At 41.8% G+C, this 19,875-nt stretch overlaps 2 protein-coding genes across 2 annotated transcripts in view; one reads left to right on the plus strand and one right to left on the minus strand.

The window, feature by feature from the left end:
• Positions 1–5,807: 5,807 nt before the first annotated feature.
• On the minus strand, positions 5,808–7,695 carry LOC120646433. The gene is made up of 3 exons (XM_039923000.1): positions 7,258–7,695; positions 6,229–7,065; positions 5,808–6,113 (listed from the first exon to the last, which is right to left on the minus strand). The coding sequence occupies exons 1-3, from the start codon at positions 7,314–7,316 to the stop codon at positions 6,089–6,091; spliced, it is 921 nt and encodes a 306-aa protein (XP_039778934.1). The 5' UTR covers positions 7,317–7,695; the 3' UTR covers positions 5,808–6,088.
• A 1,178-nt stretch (positions 7,696–8,873) lies between these two features.
• Positions 8,874–19,875, plus strand: part of LOC120643764 — a 28,085-nt gene continuing 17,083 nt past the window's right edge. Inside the window, exon 1 of the mRNA XM_039920240.1 lies at positions 8,874–9,097. Coding sequence (XP_039776174.1) covers positions 9,079–9,097 — 19 coding nt within the window. The 5' untranslated portion in view covers positions 8,874–9,078. The remainder of the gene's footprint in view (positions 9,098–19,875) is intronic.

Genomic DNA, 19,875 nt, shown 5'->3' on the forward strand with positions numbered 1-19,875 from the left:
ATATTCATTCTTGACACACATATTAGTCTCAATCACCAAAATTACAATTATGGCCTAATGGGCCATTTTTCTTACAGTTAAACATGGTCGTGCCAGCTCTCTTGCTTCCATTCTCGGCTACCCCATCTAGCTCCTTTCCGCAGCCTTACCTTGGCTTGCCACTATCCACCTCAAAGCTCTCTACTGGTGACTTCCTCCCTATGATTGATGCTTCTGACAAATACTTAGCAGGCTGGAGGGGCCACCTGTTAAGCGAGATAGGCAGAACGTTTTTGGTAACTTCTGTTCTTGCCTCTCAATCGGTATACACCATGAGCTCTCTTCTTCTTTACAAAGATACCATTGACTCCCTTGTTAAGAAACAGCGAGCTTTTCTTTGGACGGGTTAAGATAAATGCAGGGGAGGGCAATGCAAAGTTGCTTGGGATGAAGTCAGTCTCTCAAAGGACAAAGGTGGCCTTCCTTGGTGTCGCTGATTTGGCCAAACGAAACAAAAACTTACTTAAGAAGTTCCTCTTCAAATTCCATTGCGCTCCCCCCGCACCGTGGATTGATTGATTCCGTCAGAATTATGGGTGGAATGACAACTTTGATTTTGGCGACGACACTATGGCCATTACTCCTATGTGGAAGGATATATACGTGTGCAACTGCCGTCATTCAGAGCACTGAGACAAGAGTGTCTATTGGTAATGGGCCAATGACAGTGTTTTGGGCCGACCTTTAATTTGGTTTGGTTCTCAGACCTTAGCTCTTACTTTTCCTGCCTTGTTCTCGCACACTCTTCGGCCAAATGCAGTTGTGGCCCGAGTCCTTTCGACACTGGATTTACTTCTCTCCCTCCGCCCCGACTAACCAATGTTGCAACAAATGAACTATTGGAGCTTCAATCACTAATGGCGTTGGTCACTCTTGATCCCGACAGAGCAGATACACGGGTTCTTCGAAGCACTGGGAAATTAAATTTCCCACGGCAAGGGACCATTACTTTCTTTCTTTTGAATCCTACCCAGATGGCCCTTTTTCCAAAACAATCTGGAGGAGCTATTCCCCCCAGAAGTGCAAATTCTTTCTTTGGCTACTTCACAAGCAAAGGCTCAGTACAAATTCCAGGCTGCATCACTGCCACATGCACCCAACAGGGCAATGCCCTTTCTGCAATGCCCAACATGCACCCAACAGGGCATTGCCCAACAGGTCTATTCGTTTCTTGTGTCCTCGTAGTGACAGCTTCTGGTCATTCACCGACCTCCAACCTGGTTCACTAAAGCAGCCCATGGTTGTGGACCAAATTTGGACGGAAAACCCCATCGAGGAACCTTGCCCCAGAATTCGAAGCACGGTTATCACTTGCATACTCTGGAGCATATGGAAATGTAGGAATGCGAAAATTTTCAGGCATGAGGATGAAACAAACTGTTAGATATCTAGGCAATTATCGGTATATTTTAATTCCAAAATTAAATGTATAAACTAACAATATTTCTATGACTTTAAGGAGTAAAATAAAACATGTGAACATGTTTATACTTATCACACATATAAGCATAAACAATATAAATAACCAAAGTTTCAGGGAGTACCCTGAAGCGGGGCCGTTGCCGGAGGCATTGGCTGCGCTATTACCAACTGGAGTAGACATCTACTCGGTTGGCCTCAGTCGAAGTAGTCGAACTAAATCGGTGCAGGAAGAAGTTCGCAGTGCAGTCCCGCGAACGGTCACCAAGATGTAGTCGACGTAGTCGTTCGGCCACCAGAATGTAGTCGACGTAGTCGTTCGGCTCGTCCACCAGGAAGTAGTCGTACAATCGGGCAAAGCCTTAGTATTTTTGAGTAGTCACGCTAAAGCATTACCCAAAAACCTGATTGCCCGCCTATCCCGTGCAGGATCTCAAGGCGAGCAAGGTTTCGGAGGCCTGCTCACGCTAATTCTGTGCGCGCAGAAATTAGCGTTGGAGAACTCAGTTGTTGCAACTGGAGAGGGAGAAGAGAGGAGCCGAGTTGCCTCAGTGCTCTGGTGCAGAATGGATGAGGGGAATGTCACTCCTTATATAGTGACTCAGGTGCTCAGGATCGTTGAACCTGGACACCATCAGAGTCACTTAGGTGATGCGGTTATGGCCATTAATTACAGATTTAATTGCACGTTTAATCGCACGATTAATTGCTGTCAACGGCAAAATAGCCATCACATCGCACCGCGCCACGCCGCACCGCACCGCACCGCACTGCACCTGCACGTCACGTAATGTCCGGCCGCGCACGCGCACGCGCACGCGCACGCGCACGCGCACGCGCACCGCACCGCCCGGCCGGCCGGCCGCGCCGCGCCGCGCCGCGCCTCGTCTCGGCCTCGGCCTCGGCCTCGGCCACGGCCACGGCCACGGCCCGGCTCGGCGAGGCGAGCGAGCGCGCGCGCGCGTGTGGTTCACCGTCCTCCTCTTACCGGCTTCACAAGTGGTGTACACGAAGTCCACCTTTTAAGTCGGTTGAGATCCTCCTCAATTCCCGATACGGAATTAAGCATTGATTCCCTAGCATTAATAGTGGGCTTTAAATTCTTTTAATGTTTTAGAATGAATGGGCCAAGCCCATTACTCCAACAATCCCCACCAAGAAATTCAAGCCACACTAGAAATACCCTCATTCCCTCATTGATATACCAGTATTCGACAGAGACTGTTAAGTTGAACTTCCATCTAGGACAAAGGCTACACTTATTCACAACTGTGCAATGGACTATGCCTTGAATTGCCAGTTTTGTGCAAACAAGTTTGACCAGAGCCCTACACTGGTACTAGGCTGCATAAGCATCCCCGCGGTTTGGAGCTTATAAGTCATACTCCAGGCCCTTCACGAGTTTCTAGAGAATACCCAATTCTCATAGACCATGACCAGTGGTCAAACTCATATAGGTGTGTTCCTTTCAGATGTTCTGTAGGACAACATCTTTGTTTCAAGAAAACAACTCATTTGTTTAAAAGAAACCACCTGGCACACATTAAGGTATAGACCAACCTGCCGTACAGATTAGAAGAGAAATGCACCTTATACACGGAATGAGCCCTTTTCACAAAGGTTCTCTTCTCACAGTCAGACTTTAGTTTGTTTCACCATCCTAATTCACGGGATCTCCGATCACATAGGACAGGTTTCCACTATAGAATGACTCACGTGGGTCTCAAGCCCAATTCCATAGATGCATTGTCTATCACATTTCGTGAAAGACCCTTTGTAAACTGATCTGCCAGATTTTTAGCCGTCTGAACATAGTCCAGGGCTATAACTCCGGAGTTTCTCAATTTTCTGACAGATTTCAACCGCCTTTTCACATGTCTAGATGACTTCATGTTATCCTTAGAACTATTCACCTTGACAATTACCGTTTGATTGTCACAGTTCATTAGGATTGCCGGTAACGGTTTTTCAACTATCGGCAAGTCCATAAGGAGCTCACGAAGCCACTCAGCCTCAACAGTGGCGGTATCTAATGCTGTGAGTTCTGCTTCCATAGTTGACCTCGTTAAGATGGTCTGCTTGCAAGACTTTCAGGAAACAGCTCCACCACCAAGTGTAAACACATATCCACTTGTGGCCTTTATCTCATCAGCATCAGAAATCCAATTTGAATCACTATACCCTTCTAGTACCCTTGGGTACCCGGTGTAGTGAATTCCTTAGTTCATTGTCCCCTTCAGATAGCGCATTACTCTTTCAAGAGCCTTCCAATGATCATCTCCCGGGTTTGAAACAAACCGGCTCAGTTTGCTTACAGCAAACGAGATGTCAGGTCTTGTAGCGCTCGCTAAATACATTAATGAACCAATGATCTGAGAATATCTCAGCTGATCTCGCATTATCCTTTTGTTCTTTCTAAGAATTAAACTGGCATCATATGGTGTTGAGACAAGTTTATAGTCGCTATAACCAAAGCGATTTAACACCTTCTCCACATAGTGAGACTGTGTAAGAATCACCCCACCATTGATCTCTTTTACCAATTTTATATTAAGGATAACATCAGCTTCTCCCAGATCCTTCATCTCAAAATTTTGAGATAAAAACTCTTTGACTTCCTTAATCACATTAAGGCTAGTGCCAAAGATCAGTATGTCATCCACATACAAGCACAAAATCACTCCTTCAGCCCCACCATAGCGATAGTACACACATCTGTCAGCTTCGTTCACAACAAAGCCGGCAGAGGTCAAAGTTCTATCAAACTTTTCATGCCACTGCTTAGGCGCTTGCTTGAGACCATATAAAGATTTTAACAACTTACAAACCATTCCTTCTTGACCCTTTGATACAAACCCATCCGGCTGATCCATATAGATCTCCTCTTCTAACTCTCCATTGAGGAAAGCCGTCTTAACGTCCATCTGATGAACGAGAAGACCATAAGAGGCTGCCAGGGAAAGTAACACCCGAATTGTGGTCAATCGGGCAACTGGTGAATAAGTGTCAAAGAAATCTTCTCCTTCTTTTTGGGTATAACCCTTGGCCACAAGCCTAGCCTTGTACTTTTCAATAGTACCATCTGGCCTAAGCTTTTTCTTGAACACCCACTTGCATCCAACCGGTTTACATCCATAAGGACGTTCAACGACCTCCCAGGTTCCATTAGACATAATAGAATCCATCTCACTCCTTACTGCTTCCTTCCAATAGTCAGCATCAGGAGATGAATATGCCTCTTCAATGGTTCTGGGTGTATCATCTATGAGGTATACAATGAAATCATCACCAAAAGACTTTACAGTCCTTTGTCTCTTGCTCTTTCTCGGAGCATCATTGTTATTCTCCTCAGGATTTTCTACAAGTGTATGTTCATTGTGTTCTATCGGCTCAGCAGAGCCATCATCCTCGATGAACTCTTGTCTAGATGAACTTGTTTCATCTCTCAAGGGAAAAATGTTTTCAAAAAATGTAGCATCTCTGGACTCCATTATAGTACCAACATGCATGTCAGGTACTCCAGATTTCACTATTAAAAATCTATATCTAACGCTGTGAATAGCATAACCTAGAAAGATACAATCCACAGTTTTAGGTCCAAGCTTACGTTTCTTAGTTATTGGCACACTCACTTTTGCCAAACAACCCCATGTACGTAAGTATGACAGTGTTGGCCTTTTCTTCTCCCATTCCTCGAATGGAGTTATCTCTTTATTCTTTGTAGGAACACGATTTAGGACATGACATGCAGTCAATATAGCCTCACCCCACCATTCCTTGGAAAGCCCCGCTGTATCTAACATGGCGTTAACCAAATCCGTTAGAGTGCGGTTCTTTCTTTCGGCAACCCCATTTGACTGAGGTGAATAGGGAGGCGTCCTCTCATGAATAATACCATGTTCCTCGCAGAATAAAGTAAATAAATTTGAGAAATACTCGTCACCACGATCTGACCTAACTCTTTTGATCTTTCTCTCAAGTTGGTTTTCTACTTCAGCTTTATAGATTTTAAAGTAGTATAAAGCTTCATCTTTTGACTTCAACAAATAGATGTAACAAAATCTAGTACTATCATCAATCAAAGTCATGAAATATTTTTTACCACCTTTTGTCAACACTCCATTCATTTCGCACAAATCGGAATGAATTAATTCTAAGGGTGCCAAGCTCCTTGCCTCCGCGGTCTTATGAGGCTTACGAGTTTGTTTTGATTCAACACATACATGACACTTAGAATTTTTGACAAAAGTGAACTTTGGAATTAAGCTCAAATTAGCTAAGCGCATCATACAACCAAAATTAACGTGACAAAGCCTCGAATGCCAAACATTTGTTTCATCAACGTTAATAACATTGTATGCAATTTTATTACAATCATCTGACAAAGAAAGACGGAACAAGCCTCCGCTTTCATAACCTTTTCCAACAAAAGTACCAAACTTAGACAAGATACATTTATTGGACTCAAAGACTAATTTGAAACCATCTCTACACAGTAGAGAGCCGCTGACTAAATTCTTCTTGATGGTGGGGACATGCTGTACGTTCTTCAGCTGCACGGTCTTCCCCGAAGTAAACTTCAGATTTACCGTACCAACACCAAGAACACGCGCATGTGATCCGTTCCCCATCAGCAAGGAGGAAGTCCCGCCGGTCTGGTAAGAAGAGAACAAAGAAGCATCAGCACAAACATGAATATTAGCACCAGTGTCAACCCACCACTCGGGTGAACCAAAGACTGAAAGAACAGTAGGTAATAAATTACCGTACCCCGATGTTCCTCCAGGCTCGCTAATAACCATGTTGGCGGAGTCGTTGCCTTTGCGGTTCGGACACTTTGCAGCAAAGTGATCCGTACTAGCGCACACATAGCAAGCTCCCGTCTTCTTCTTCTTCTTAAAAGTGGTTGTCTTCTTAGTCTTTGGTTGGTTCTGCGGTGGCTTTTTCTTGTTCTTGTGGGAGTTGTTCTTCTGAACAAGATTGGCACTTGAAGCACCAACAACTCCTTTCCCACGTATGTCCTTTGCTCTCACCTTCTCCTCAACATCAAGAGTCCCTATGAGTCCATCTATTGTGAACTCCTGTCTCTTGTGTTTTAGAGAAGTAGCAAAGTCCCTCCAAGAAGGTGGCAGCTTAGAGATTATACCTCCAGCCACAAACTTATTGGGTAACACACATGGGGACTCTTTGCTGCAATTTTTGAGATCTTTTGCCAGAGTATGTATTTCATGAGCCTGTTCCACTACAGAACGGTCTTCGACCATCCTGTACTCAAGGAACTGCTCCATGATATACAACTCACTCCCGGCGTCAGATACTCCATATTGAGCCTCAAGAGCATCCCACAATGCTTTGCCAGTTGGCAGCCGGATATAAGAATCCACCAGGTTATCACTGAGAACACTAATGATCAAGCCTCGAAAGAGGATATCAGCCTCATCGAACGCACTCCCTTCCTCTGGAGAGAATTGTTCAGGCTTACCCTCTTTCACATGGATCACTCTCGATAGTGTTAACCACAGTATAAGCCGCTCTTGCCAACGTTTGTAATTTGAACCATCAAAAGGTGATGGTTTGATTGATGCAGCAAAGCTAGATACCGAAAGCCTATTAACACAATCAGGTTTTTGGATTGTTAGATATCTAGGCAATTATCGGTATATTTTAATTCCAAAATTAAATGTATAAACTAACAATATTTCTATGACTTTAAGGAGTAAAATAAAACATGTGAACATGTTTATACTTATCACACATATAAGCATAAACAATATAAATAACCAAAGTTTCAGGGAGTACCCTGAAGCGGGGCCGTTGCCGGAGGCATTGGCTGCGCTGTTACCAACTGGAGTAGACATCTACTCGGTTGGCCTCAGTCGAAGTAGTCGAACTAAATCGGTGCAGGAAGAAGTTCGCAGTGCAGTCCCGTGAACGGTCACCAAGATGTAGTCGACGTAGTCGTTCGGCCACCAGAATGTAGTCGACGTAGTCGTTCGGCTCGTCCACCAGGAAGTAGTCGTACAATCGGGCAAAGCCTTAGTATTTTTGAGTAGTCACGCTAAAGCGTTACCCAAAAACCTGATTGCCCGCCTATCCCGTGCAGGATCTCAAGGCGAGCAAGGTTTCGGAGGCCTGCTCACGCTAATTCTGTGCGCGCAGAAATTAGCGTTGGGGAACTCAGTTGTTGCAACTGGAGAGGGAGAAGAGAGGAGCCGAGTTGCCTCAGTGCTCTGGTGCAGAATGGATGAGGGGAATGTCACTCCTTATATAGTGACTCAGGTGCTCAGGATCGTTGAACCTGGACACCATCAGAGTCACTTAGGTGATGCGGTTATGGCCATTAATTACAGATTTAATTGCACGTTTAATCGCACGATTAATTGCTGTCAACGGCAAAATAGCCATCACATCACACCGCGCCACGCCGCACCGCACCGCACCGCACTGCACCTGCACGTCACGTAATGTCCGGCCGCGCACGCGCACGCGCACCGCACCGCACCGCACCGCCCGGCCGGCCGGCCGCGCCGCGCCGCGCCGCGCCTCGCCTCGTCTCGGCCTCGGCCTCGGCCTCGGCCACGGCCACGGCCACGGCCCGGCTCGGCGAGGCGAGCGAGCGCGCGCGCGCGTGTGGTTCACCGTCCTCCTCTTACCGGCTTCACAAGTGGTGTACACGAAGTCCACCTTTGAAGTCGGTTGAGATCCTCCTCAATTCCCGATACGGAATTAAGCATTGATTCCCTAGCATTAATAGTGGGCTTTAAATTCTTTTAATGTTTTAGAATGAATGGGCCAAGCCCATTACTCCAACACAAAGTTGACGATATCTAGAAGATGTAGGGATGATCTGACTTTGTGATCAAATAGATGTTCTTCCCCTTCTGCTAAGGCGAAGTTGCTAGCTCTTGGAGTAGATTTTTCCCCATGTAATTAGGTCTAGTAGTTTTTATTTACTCCTGTCCCCACCTTTCCCCACTTTTCTGAACCTTTTGTAAAACAGTTATACTTGTATTTATTATCTGTCTCAGAATTAATAAAGTACAGGCATCGTACTCCAGGGTTGCCGTAGTTTCTTTCCAAAAAAAATGAATGAGCTGACGACCGAGAGTCACATGCATGCATGAGTCTGATGACAACTTTATCCTTTATTCCGTTGCGTGCTCATACGTCTATCTATAGTAGTATTTTCCAGTGAGAAATTATATACATATTGTTTCTGCATGCCATGCGTGCCCTTTACCAGCGTGCCGCAGCGTGCATGGCGGCTAGCGCGCGCGCTTTGTCTAAACATAACGCTGTTTCGACCTTACTTTAATTTCTCTCCCATGCAGGCATGCAAAGGCTCCCGGCCTGCCTAAAAAGGCGAGTGTGTACGCTAGCTTTCCCTAAATTCAATCCAATCCAATGCTGTTGCTGCTAGTTGTCTCTACACTAATTTTGTGCCCATAAGCTTTCACGTGTGCTCGCATCCATTAACATCGGAGGTTACTATGTATGTTTGTCTAGCTATATATATAAGCTAGCGGAGCAGTAGCCGGAAGTATGTAAGAGATAAGTGCAAGGTCTACACTGCCACCGTCGTCGCTGCTTCCTACTCATTCGAGTCAAGTAGTGTCACGCATGGCGCAAGAAAAACAAGGTACATATGCATGTATAGTAGAATATAATGCTAGCTATCCCCATGTATTCATAAATTATACATTTTTATTTGTACAGCATGCACTACATAACATTTATATACCTGTCTAGATACATAATAAAAATTATACATCTAGATTTGCCAAAACGATCTATAATTTGGAACAAATGGAGTAGCATATATTCTTGTTGAGTATTTTGGTTTTATTATCCTTTCTACAGTTACTCTTTTGCATGCATTGAGGTTTGTATGGACAAACATGTTCTCCAAGTGCTGGCACACCACCCAGCCCACTTAGCAACAGCACACATTTAATGCAAGCAGGGGAAACCTGTTCTCCATGCTGTGGGTTGTTTAGAGGTGTGTGGGTGGAATAAATTTAACCAAACAAGCCTACTACTGGGGCATATATGTATTTATGCTATCTAGGTTAATTAGTTGGATTATATGATCGGGAAGTTCGGGTATTTCACTCTCAGCCGGTGAGCTAATTAACATTTTGTAATCTTGTTTCAAATATTTTGACCAATAAATGATCAATGAAAAAAATAGCTACAAAGTTTTAGATCTTGTCAAGAAATACATCTTTTGTATATAGCCTGTCTACATCAGAAATTGTTTGAAATTTTTGAAAAAATCATATGAGAACTTAAAATGAACATTTGGAACATTTCAACTACGAAATTGTAGATCACTTCGACCACTGCAAATTAGGTATTCATTACCATGTCAACATTCAAGATCGATCATTTGAAAATTAACTTTTTTAATTTTCAATCTAAGAATTTCAATCATATTTTTGCAACTCCAAAAAAAACTTTGGTATAGACTATGTGTACATCTTACATTTCAAATTCTAAGAAATTAAAATGAAAATTTGGGACTATTAAAACATTTCTAACAAAAACTTGTCAACTAAAATAATTTTGGTATAAAGTTCATCTTCATCAAATTTCATATAAAAAAGTTAAAAATTATGTTTGATGTAAATATTTCTAAAGGCGGTCCATTTAATAGTGCTGCCTCTATTAATCGATATCTAGAGGCAGTATCCTTTAATGCCCACCTCTATTAATAGACATTTTTTTGGAGGTGGATATATTAAGATGTTCATTTCTATATCTCTGTAAATAATTGATTAACATAGACGATCTCCTTAAAATGGCCACATTAGAGGCGGGTGTTTGCCTGAAACCCACCTGACAATTTATAGAGACGTCTCCTAAAATGTCCGCCTCTGCTAATCAAGGGTATATCTCCTAGAATCTCTTTTGCAGTACTGGCCGTGGAATCCCACACATGTATATAGCTAAACTAATATATATATATATATATATATATATATATATATATATATATATATATATATATATATATATATATACTCGCGTGTAGCTACTCTCACCATCAGTATACTATCATATGTATGTCCACATACTCATTTATCAGTTTGAGTATGTTCGCATACTATTTCTAAGATACTTCAAAGGGATATGTATGAAAAATTTCAAAGCATCCCTATTTTTTAAATATATTAAAATTATACCTTAGTATTAGTATATAAAAATAAGTATGTCCATATACCCTACGTATAGTCACATACCCAATGTATATACCATCATAGATATTCTAGTATGATCACATACTTCATGTACATACTCTTCATTGGATCAGATACGTCCTATATCATGAGATACACATATAGGAGTAACTACAAGCGAGTGTAGAAAGGAATTTTCCAAATTGTTCTCGTTATTACTGAAGACAAAATTGTATACGTCCTATATATATGACTAATAACTGAAAACAAAATTGTTCTCATTATTACTTAGCAACCTATGGTCTCATGTTTTTGAGGGTTTCATTGTATCTGTGCATATTTTAGCACACCTCTGTTGGTTGTGTTTTAATGAAACACTTATGATGATCCATTATATAAACGATGCACGATTTTCACATTTTTGTTTATATATTGTTCAAAATGCACTCAAATCTGAAGGGGTAAACTTGCTGATGTGATCAACTTTAGGTTTCTTGACCATTGTTTTCTTGACAGTTGCTGATATGATTAAAAAGTAGGGACCTAGAGTAAAAAAAATCTACTCTAGTAGGGTCCCTACTTGAGTCCCTAAAGTAGGGAGCATCCCAAATCCACCCCTTGAGCCCATCATCTCCTATGGGTGGCTAGAGAGGTCCCTAATTTTATTTTATTTTATTACTATTTCTCTCCCTTGCGCGCTTGCAAACTGCCGCCCCGTGCTGCCACCACCCTGGGCTTGACCGCCCCCAGCCTCCAGAGCTGTGGCACCAGCATCACCGCCACCCCTAAGCTTAAGCACACCGCCACTCCCCGAGCTGCAGCACCCACGTCGCCGCCCCTGACCTCAAGCACCCCATCGTCCCCTGAGCTGCAGCAATCCCACCCTGCCCTAAACCTCCAACACCCCCCGCCCCATCCCTACATACGGGTTTGACCATGTCGTGGCCCTCTCGCCCCGATCCCGACCCGACCGGAGCCTCACCAGGCAGCTATCCTGCCATTTATCGCTTGCCTCACTGAGCCAAAGCCCTCTCCTTTCCCGCCACCAGGCTCCGCGGCGAGATTCCTCAAAAACTCGAGCTGGACCAGCGCCACCGAGCCAAGTCTGCCGGCCACCAATGGAGCTCGAGTGTCACCACCTAGGTTCGCTCTGAGCCTCATTCGCTACAACCCGAGCTCGATTCGCCATGCCGCCCCCCTCCTTCACACCAGTGGTCGAGCTTCTGCCGCGGCAGACATGGAGGAGTTGCAACGCCCCTCTTGATCCGCCGGTGGAAGGCTAGATCTTGTCGGCCTGAGCGGTTGCAACCGGCACCCCTCCTCTCCCGCTGAATTTGCCCCGCTCGTGGCCCCTTCGGCGAAACAATAGGCTGCCCAAGTGCTGCGGAGTCTGCGGCAGAGGGGAAGGAGAGAGAGAAGGGAAAGAGGAGGAGATAAGCTAGCTTTGACTACCGACCCCACATGTCATAATAGAAAGGGTGGACAATAGATTGGTAGGTGGCTCCCACTTGCACTACTGGAAATCAAAATTTCTGTGTGTGCCAACAACCGCCAGAAATATAGGGGAAAATTTTTCTGACGGCCAACCAATAGGCAAATCCCGACAGGGATAAAATGACAAAGAAATTAAATTTGCCTGTCGGTCTCCCGATAGAAATAATTTGCCTGTCCGTCTCCCGACAAAAATATTTTCTCTGACGGGATTTTCCTGAGGGCTGCCTCACAGAGAAATTAGCATCTGTCAGGTTTAGGAAATCATCCAGAATCATTACCCTGTGGGTCCTGCCCGATAGGAAAATCTCATTTCTCTGTCAGTTCTCCATCAGTGTTATAAATTGTATCCCTGACTATAGTTTGACAGAAAAATAATAAACAGACCGATAGAAATAGAATCACAGGCATTTCAGGTGCTAATATAGCATTTTGCAGTATCCTTCACGGTATAGTTTTGACAGAAAAATAATGAACATACCAACAGAAATATGGTCCTGATACATTCAGCTCAAAGATACATATATGGTCCAGATCACTAGCATAGAGGTTCAACCAGATTACAAAGCTAGAACTAAACTAGATACATCAACAACTAGATAAAGAAATGTCTTTTCCTTCACTACATAGAGCATAAAGGTCCATGATCATTCTAGTCTAAGTTATCGTTGTTCAGCCATATGCTGTCCAAAAGACAACCATGTGTTCAAAAGACAAGTCAGCTGGCATGATATTTGTTGCTGACTGATGATTGCACCAACAGTCATGCTTACCACATGTCATGTTCATTGCAGAAGTCACGAAATTCACTATCGATTGATCCACCATTGTTCCTGCCAATATTTTCTCCATCTCCATCCAATTTCTGAGCTGTGTCGAATCCATCCATATCTTCACTATCCATGTCCTTCCCATCTAAGTCCTCTCCATCCATGCATGTCTTCACAATTTCTGTCCTCATCAATCCTTTCCATCCAGGTCCTCCATGTCCTCATCTTCCATGTCATCTCCAGCATGAGATAAATTAGTAGGTAACTGCAAAAATGATAGTATCATTCATATAAGTAAACAATATAGTGTTTAAAAAATAATATACGCAGGCAAACCAATACTACAGCGCAAAAAATGAGAACAATCACAATACATGAATATTTAGTAGTCAGAATAGATTCATAAATATACCACAAAAAAAAGAGCTTTACCTTGAACAAGGACAATTCAAGCCTCTTCCTTATGTGTAATCTGCTGGTTGACTGCATATGGGGACCCCCAGGTCTCATCCCTGGAACAAGCTGCTACTGGAAACCAAATTCCAGCTGGAAGAAAGTGAATATACCATCAATATATCCATTTAGTTCAGCATATTAGCTAATGTAAATGAAATGCTTGATGCAAAGAATGAGTATATAACAGGACTGATGTTGCTAACCAACTGAAAGTCATAAGTGCAAAACAATAATAAACTATGCCTCACTTTGTATGCCAGTACAAGATAAAAATTTCATAACCAAAGATGCAGTAGGAGAAGGGCACCTTATCAATTGAGTTTAGTGCAAAATAAGACATCAGTATCACAATAGGAAGCAATACAATGTAGTATGCCTCTTAGACTAAACAAAATGTTCAGGTTCTGAACTCTAATTCTAAAGTTTCAGAAGACATATTTTAAAAGTTAAAAAATACAGTAGGAGAAGGGCACCTTATATCATAAAACAGAGGTTGTATTCCCTATATGGTCAACATTTCTTTTTTGCTTCAACATTGTTCTAGATGGCAAACGGCCAATCATTTGCCAGCTCTTCTTTTACATGAAGCTTTAAATAAAAATACTGCTATGTGCTAATCTATAGTAAACACTTGCACCAATCTATACTAAACACTGGCACCCTAATTTCACATTTAATATTAGCATAATGCAGACTCGGCTGGTTTGAGGAATATACATGTACCATTGCTTTTCTATCTTCTTTGCGCTCGGGCCAGGGGGAGAGGTGGGAACGCCCAGGGCTAGGGTTTCCAGTAGTAGATGCGATCTGAGCCATCCGATTAGTGATGAATTGACAAAAAAGATTGGGTCGTATGGGTACAAACGGCCCAGTCCCATATTTTTGGTCCATTTAATCTTTTATTCTTACTCCCAACTAATTAAGGCATCTTTATTAAGTGACAAAAAGATAATAATCTTATATGTACCAATACATTTTTCACATGTATTAGACTGCATATAGGTTGTCTTGCAGAATATTCAATAATTTTTTAGCTCATTTACTATTTTTAATAGTTTAAATGATTTTCTGTATATTTATTGAAAGTAATTACAATTTGAACTACAAGTATCTCAACTAATATTTAAAAAATTACAAAAAATATATTTTAAGAATTTCCATTCCATTATAGCTCATAGCCTAAAAATAGATGAAAAGTCAAAATGTTTGTTAGGAAAAATTCACACTTCTATTTCTAAATGATCATATAGTAATTATAATAATATATAAATTTAGTCAGAAAATTCTAAAAATTAACATGGCAATATATTCTTTATCCATAAGATTTCCATAGAAAAAATGAATAATTTTAATAAAGTAAGATCATATATTATTCATAAAATGGTACATCTCTCATATAGTTTCTTATAACTCAAAGCAAATTTTGAGATTTGCATACCTCATAACATTTTAAACTCGTATGGACCTCAAATTTTGACACAATCCCAAGTTTGTTGTAATATTAGAAAAGATGAAGTTATATTAGCAATTGTTATGCAAAACACGTGTATATTGATTTTAGAAAAATATCACTAAATGAAATATATTGATTTTAGAAAAATTTAGAGAAAAGAACTATCAAATTTGGAGTTCATATGAGGGATAAATACCAATTATAAATTTTAATTTCAGATTAAAAATAAAAAGATGAACCATACACGTATTCTTCACCTAACTCTAGATGGCGCAATTTCCCTATGAGTTGCACATCAACCGATAAGGAAATTAGTATTTCCCTGTGAGTTTTATAATAACCGACAAGGAAAGTGCAATTTTCCTGTGAGTGCAGGAAGCCGACAAGAAAATTATCATTTCCCTGAGAGCCTTGGTGGTACTGTCAAAAACATTTAGCGGCACAAAGGGAAATTTCGATTTTTAGTAGTGTTGTCATGACATGTGGCTCCCATTTGTCATAACAGGAGTAGGGGTTGGGTAGTAGGTGCAGTTGATGGCAAATAACATAGCCGTAGAAAGTTGAGACATCAGCCCCTACTCAATAAAGTATGGGCTGGAAGTAGAGACTGTTGCTGGAGATGCTCCGATCAAAGAGAAATATACAAAATTATTCTGTACACTACTACATAAAACATTTATAGGGGCAGGTAAAAATGTATTTTTAGGGGTGGGTGCCGCACCCGCCCCTAGTTTTCGCAGGGCGGGTCATGGGCTCACCCGCTCGTACAAATCGATTTGTAGAGGCGGGTGAGCCCATGACCTGCCCCTACTAATTATTTTTTGAAATATGAAAAAATTAGAAAAAATAAGAAAACAGCAAAATAAAAAGTAAAAAATATCTCTGCTAACCGGCCACCATCACAAGGCCCTATCCTAGGGAGATAGGATTTTTTTGACGATATATGCCCATTTGCATAAACCGGGATTCAAACCGTGTACCTCAAGCCTCGCTTGCGCTAACCTTACTTACCACCACACTACACAACCACTTGTGACTTAATGGGTATGCTATTCTTTTATACTAAATCTGAAATCAATTTGTAAGGGCGGGTGATGCCCTCACCCCCCTACAAATGATTTTTAGGGGCGGGTGATGCCCCCACCCGCCCCTACAAATAATTTTTAATTTTATTTCAAAAGTTTGTTTAATTCAAAAAAAAGCAAAACACATCAAAAAAAGGTGAAATTTTTAGCATAAGCCTATTATGATATATAGAACTAGGAAAAAATATCAAAACTATATTTCAGCATATATAGTACATTAGTACCTAAGAGTGTGAAACCATAGTGTATAATTCACTCACTCAACTATCTCATATAACTCAAGGCTAATTTAATAGTTTCCACATCCATAATCACTTTATTCGCTGAAATATAATTTTAATATTTTTTCTGATTCTATAGATCACATTAGGCTTATGCTAAAAATTTCACCTTTCTTAGATGTGTTTTGCTATTTCTTTAATTAAATAACTTTCTATAATAAAATTAAAAATCATTTGTAGGGACGGGTGAGGGGGTGATCCGCCCCTAAAAATGCATTTTTTGGGGGCGGGTCACCCCCTCACCCGCCCCTAAAAATGGACCCATTTTTAGGGGCGGGCGAGGGGGTGATCCACCCCTAAAATGCATTTTTAGGGGTGGGTCGGTTGCTACCGTAATTCCACTCCATTTGTAGTAGTGGGTCAAATTTTGAGCCACCCCTAAAAAAATCTGGGACGTTACTACAAATTATTTTTATAGTAGTGGCAGGCCCATGCATGCGTTTGGACTCCAGGAATTAAAATATTGCAACGCAATAAGGCAAGATTTGGTGAGACCACCGTACCTGAGACCTGGGATAGATGATTTAGCTCCGTTCATTAGCCGAGAATAAGTTATTACTGCCGGTTCTAAACTTCTCATCACATACCAACTGGGCTACACGACACATGTAACTATATAGCTGACGTTATTTTTTTAACTACACATTTTAGAACATTTTAGAATCTTATATTGTATATTTAACACGCAAAACAATCTTAAATGAAAAAAGTTTGCAAAGTTGTAGATCTTATCAAGTACTATAACTTTGATGTTGACTTTGTCTCCATTCGACATCTATTATCTTAATATAATAGTGTTAAAAGAAGTCACCACGTTCGCCGAGAGGGTCTAGAAATTATTATATTAGTCGAAAAAAGAGAAGAATTTGCACTGTTAAATTTTATGAAGATCTAAGGGCCTAAATTAATCTAAATAGTTTGTATAGAATACGATATACCAAAACTCAGAATTAACAAAAAAGGAAAGCTGAAGCTGATTTCAATACGGATTGGAGCCAATGACTGATACATGCCATCCATATTCAGCTATTAGTTACCGAATGTAACAAAGAACGAATTTGGCAAGCACATGTACTCAAAAGCTTGCCAAGCACACTACCCGTACTAACACATGTCCACACATAATTTGCTATGCACCATCGTGATGTATCCACCGCCGTGAGACATTTATTCTTTTCAGCTAACCCAATCAAATAGAGTTATCAAATGTTTACATTAAAAAGAAGGGATGGACATCAAGTGATCGATGTTGTTACGTAGATTTGCGTGTATGCTAACTTATTAGAAAATCAATATCCAGTATTTCTTTGAAAACCCGGCATGTATTAATTATTTTAATACTTAAGTGTGATACAAAGTCATGACATTCGCTATAGAGCATATAAATTACCATGTTAGTCAATGAAAAATATAGATATCTCCAATTCTCCATGATTGATCCCAGTGGGACCATATCATAATAGTGCGGATTATTTGATACGGGTAAAGTACAAAAGTACAACTGTATTTTAAAATAAATCTTAGCCTCATCGCAAATACAAACATAGCCTTCAGCACAAGGAAATTGTTAGAGATGAGGGCTTAATACAATGCCAAGGAAATAGGAGAGCAAAAGAACAATATTGTTAGAGCTTGTCAAGGACATGGAATGAATGGATGAGGAGCAGTGTGCGACCTCCACCAATGAGAAACAACAACCCAAGACCTATCACAATGGTGGACATGTTGCATAGACGCATGCTACATGCTTGCTAGAAAAGGGAAAAATAAATAGGTTGGACATGATATTAGCACCATGTGCAGCATATATAGTGGTGCTCCAATGGTGGAAATATAGTGCAACTGAAAGCACCCATTTGTCAAGTATAGACGATTGACCAAGACTGCACCTTTCGTAAGCCGAAGGTGTCTTTAGAACATAAAACCAAGATGACAAGAATACATCAGGTGTCTAAACGATGCTCTTAAGAGAAGCAATCGGTGTGAAAAAATAAAACTCACTTATGATTACATTGCAACATTGTAAACAAACCATTCAAAGACACAACACTCCTACAACTATTATTACCTCAGGAGTACAATGTATAAGCACCGGAATCGGTAGGGTGTGGAAAGTGAAAGGAGGTGATGATTTTCACTAGACCACAGATTGTCGTCCTAGAGACGATATATCTGTTAAGCAGATGTGAGAAATGGGAAGGTACCTGTGAAGCACCTGATGGAAGGTTTTCAGGGCTTCACAAATTTCGGTGGACACACTGGGCAACTATGATGGCAGCGAGATTGAAAGAGACTAGAAGAGAGAGAAATAGAAAAATAAATCATTTTTTCCAGAAGGAAAAAGATGACCAACTACAAAAAGACTAGCTGGGGTGGGTCTCGAGGGTATATCCCCTATTAGTTTGCAAAAATATTTATAACTAAGGGATTTTTATAAAAGTTTATAAATACTAAATGGATTAAAAATGTGCAACATTAACTATTATTGTATACCCAAGATAGGTCCAAAAAAAACAATAGAACTAAGGAAAAATAGCAGTTTGTTTTTATAGACTTCGGAATGTAAGTAACTAAACATTCTACATCAATTACATAGAAATAAATACTAAAAGTTCATTAGTACAAAAAGCTAAATTTATTGTCGGTCTTCCAAATCACCGGCGAGTAGATTAGTGTGCGTCACAGGTGTGGATGGAATCGCAAGGGAAGACACAAGGATTATACTGGTTCGGGCAAAATGTTCCTACGTCCAGTTCGCACCGCTCATGCTCTTGCTCAAATTTGTAGTAGGGGGTTACAAATGATCGAGGGAGGGAAAGGGCTTCCAAGTCTCTGGGTTGCGAGAGTGCATGTGCGAGTGCGAGTGTTGATGGTTCTATTGTTCCATCGTCCCCTTGCCCTGTTTCCCTCCTCTCCTTTTATAGTCCAAGGAGGAGGAAAGGGTTGGATACAGGAGAGGGGAGAAGAAAAGAAAAGAATAAAGTGAATGGGTCGGGCGGCGCCCGACCCTCCTTCGTTGTTCATCCGCCGTAGCAGGGCCCGCAGTCTTTGACGATGGCGTTAGATTGCGTGAGTCAACCGTGCTTGGTCCTGTTGGAATCATGGTGGATGGGATTTGGCGTGCGTACTGTTAATGATGCCCCATGGATGATCTCACGGCCTGTAAGGGTTGGTGGGTCCGATCACATCCTCGTCCGGACGGGTCATGATGTTCCTGGCGCAGACTTCGTGGGGAGTGGTTGAATCGTACCCCCTCGGAATGGTCTTGTCTTATCGTCGTCCTCTCTGCTCATGCTGATGAGTGAGTGGTCACATCCCCGCGCGTGAGTCTTCTTTCTGACCAGAGGGTGGCCCCGTGCTCAATGGGGGTGACATCTCATCTGGCAGCGGTGGGCCCTTTTTGCTGCGAGTTGGCGCCTGCCCCTCTGGGTCGGGCGAGGCGGATCGTCCACCAAGGGTTGGTGTCCACCCCTGGGGTCGGGCGAGGCGGAGCTCGCTGCCAAGGGTCGGGCGAGACTATTCCCTTCAGTTGAGTCGGGCGAGTCGATACTCAGCCCGGCCGTGGGCTGTCCCCGGCTTGATGGGCCGTTGCCAATCGTTGAGACCCTATCTTGATATTCGTCTGTGATGTCGTTTACTTGGCTAATCCTTGGCGGCTTAGCATTTTTTATGAGTGATTGGGGGTACCGTTAATTTTATCCC

Source organism: Panicum virgatum, chromosome 8K, assembly GCF_016808335.1.
Source record: "Panicum virgatum strain AP13 chromosome 8K, P.virgatum_v5, whole genome shotgun sequence".
NCBI classification, from domain to species: Eukaryota; Viridiplantae; Streptophyta; class Magnoliopsida; order Poales; family Poaceae; genus Panicum; species Panicum virgatum.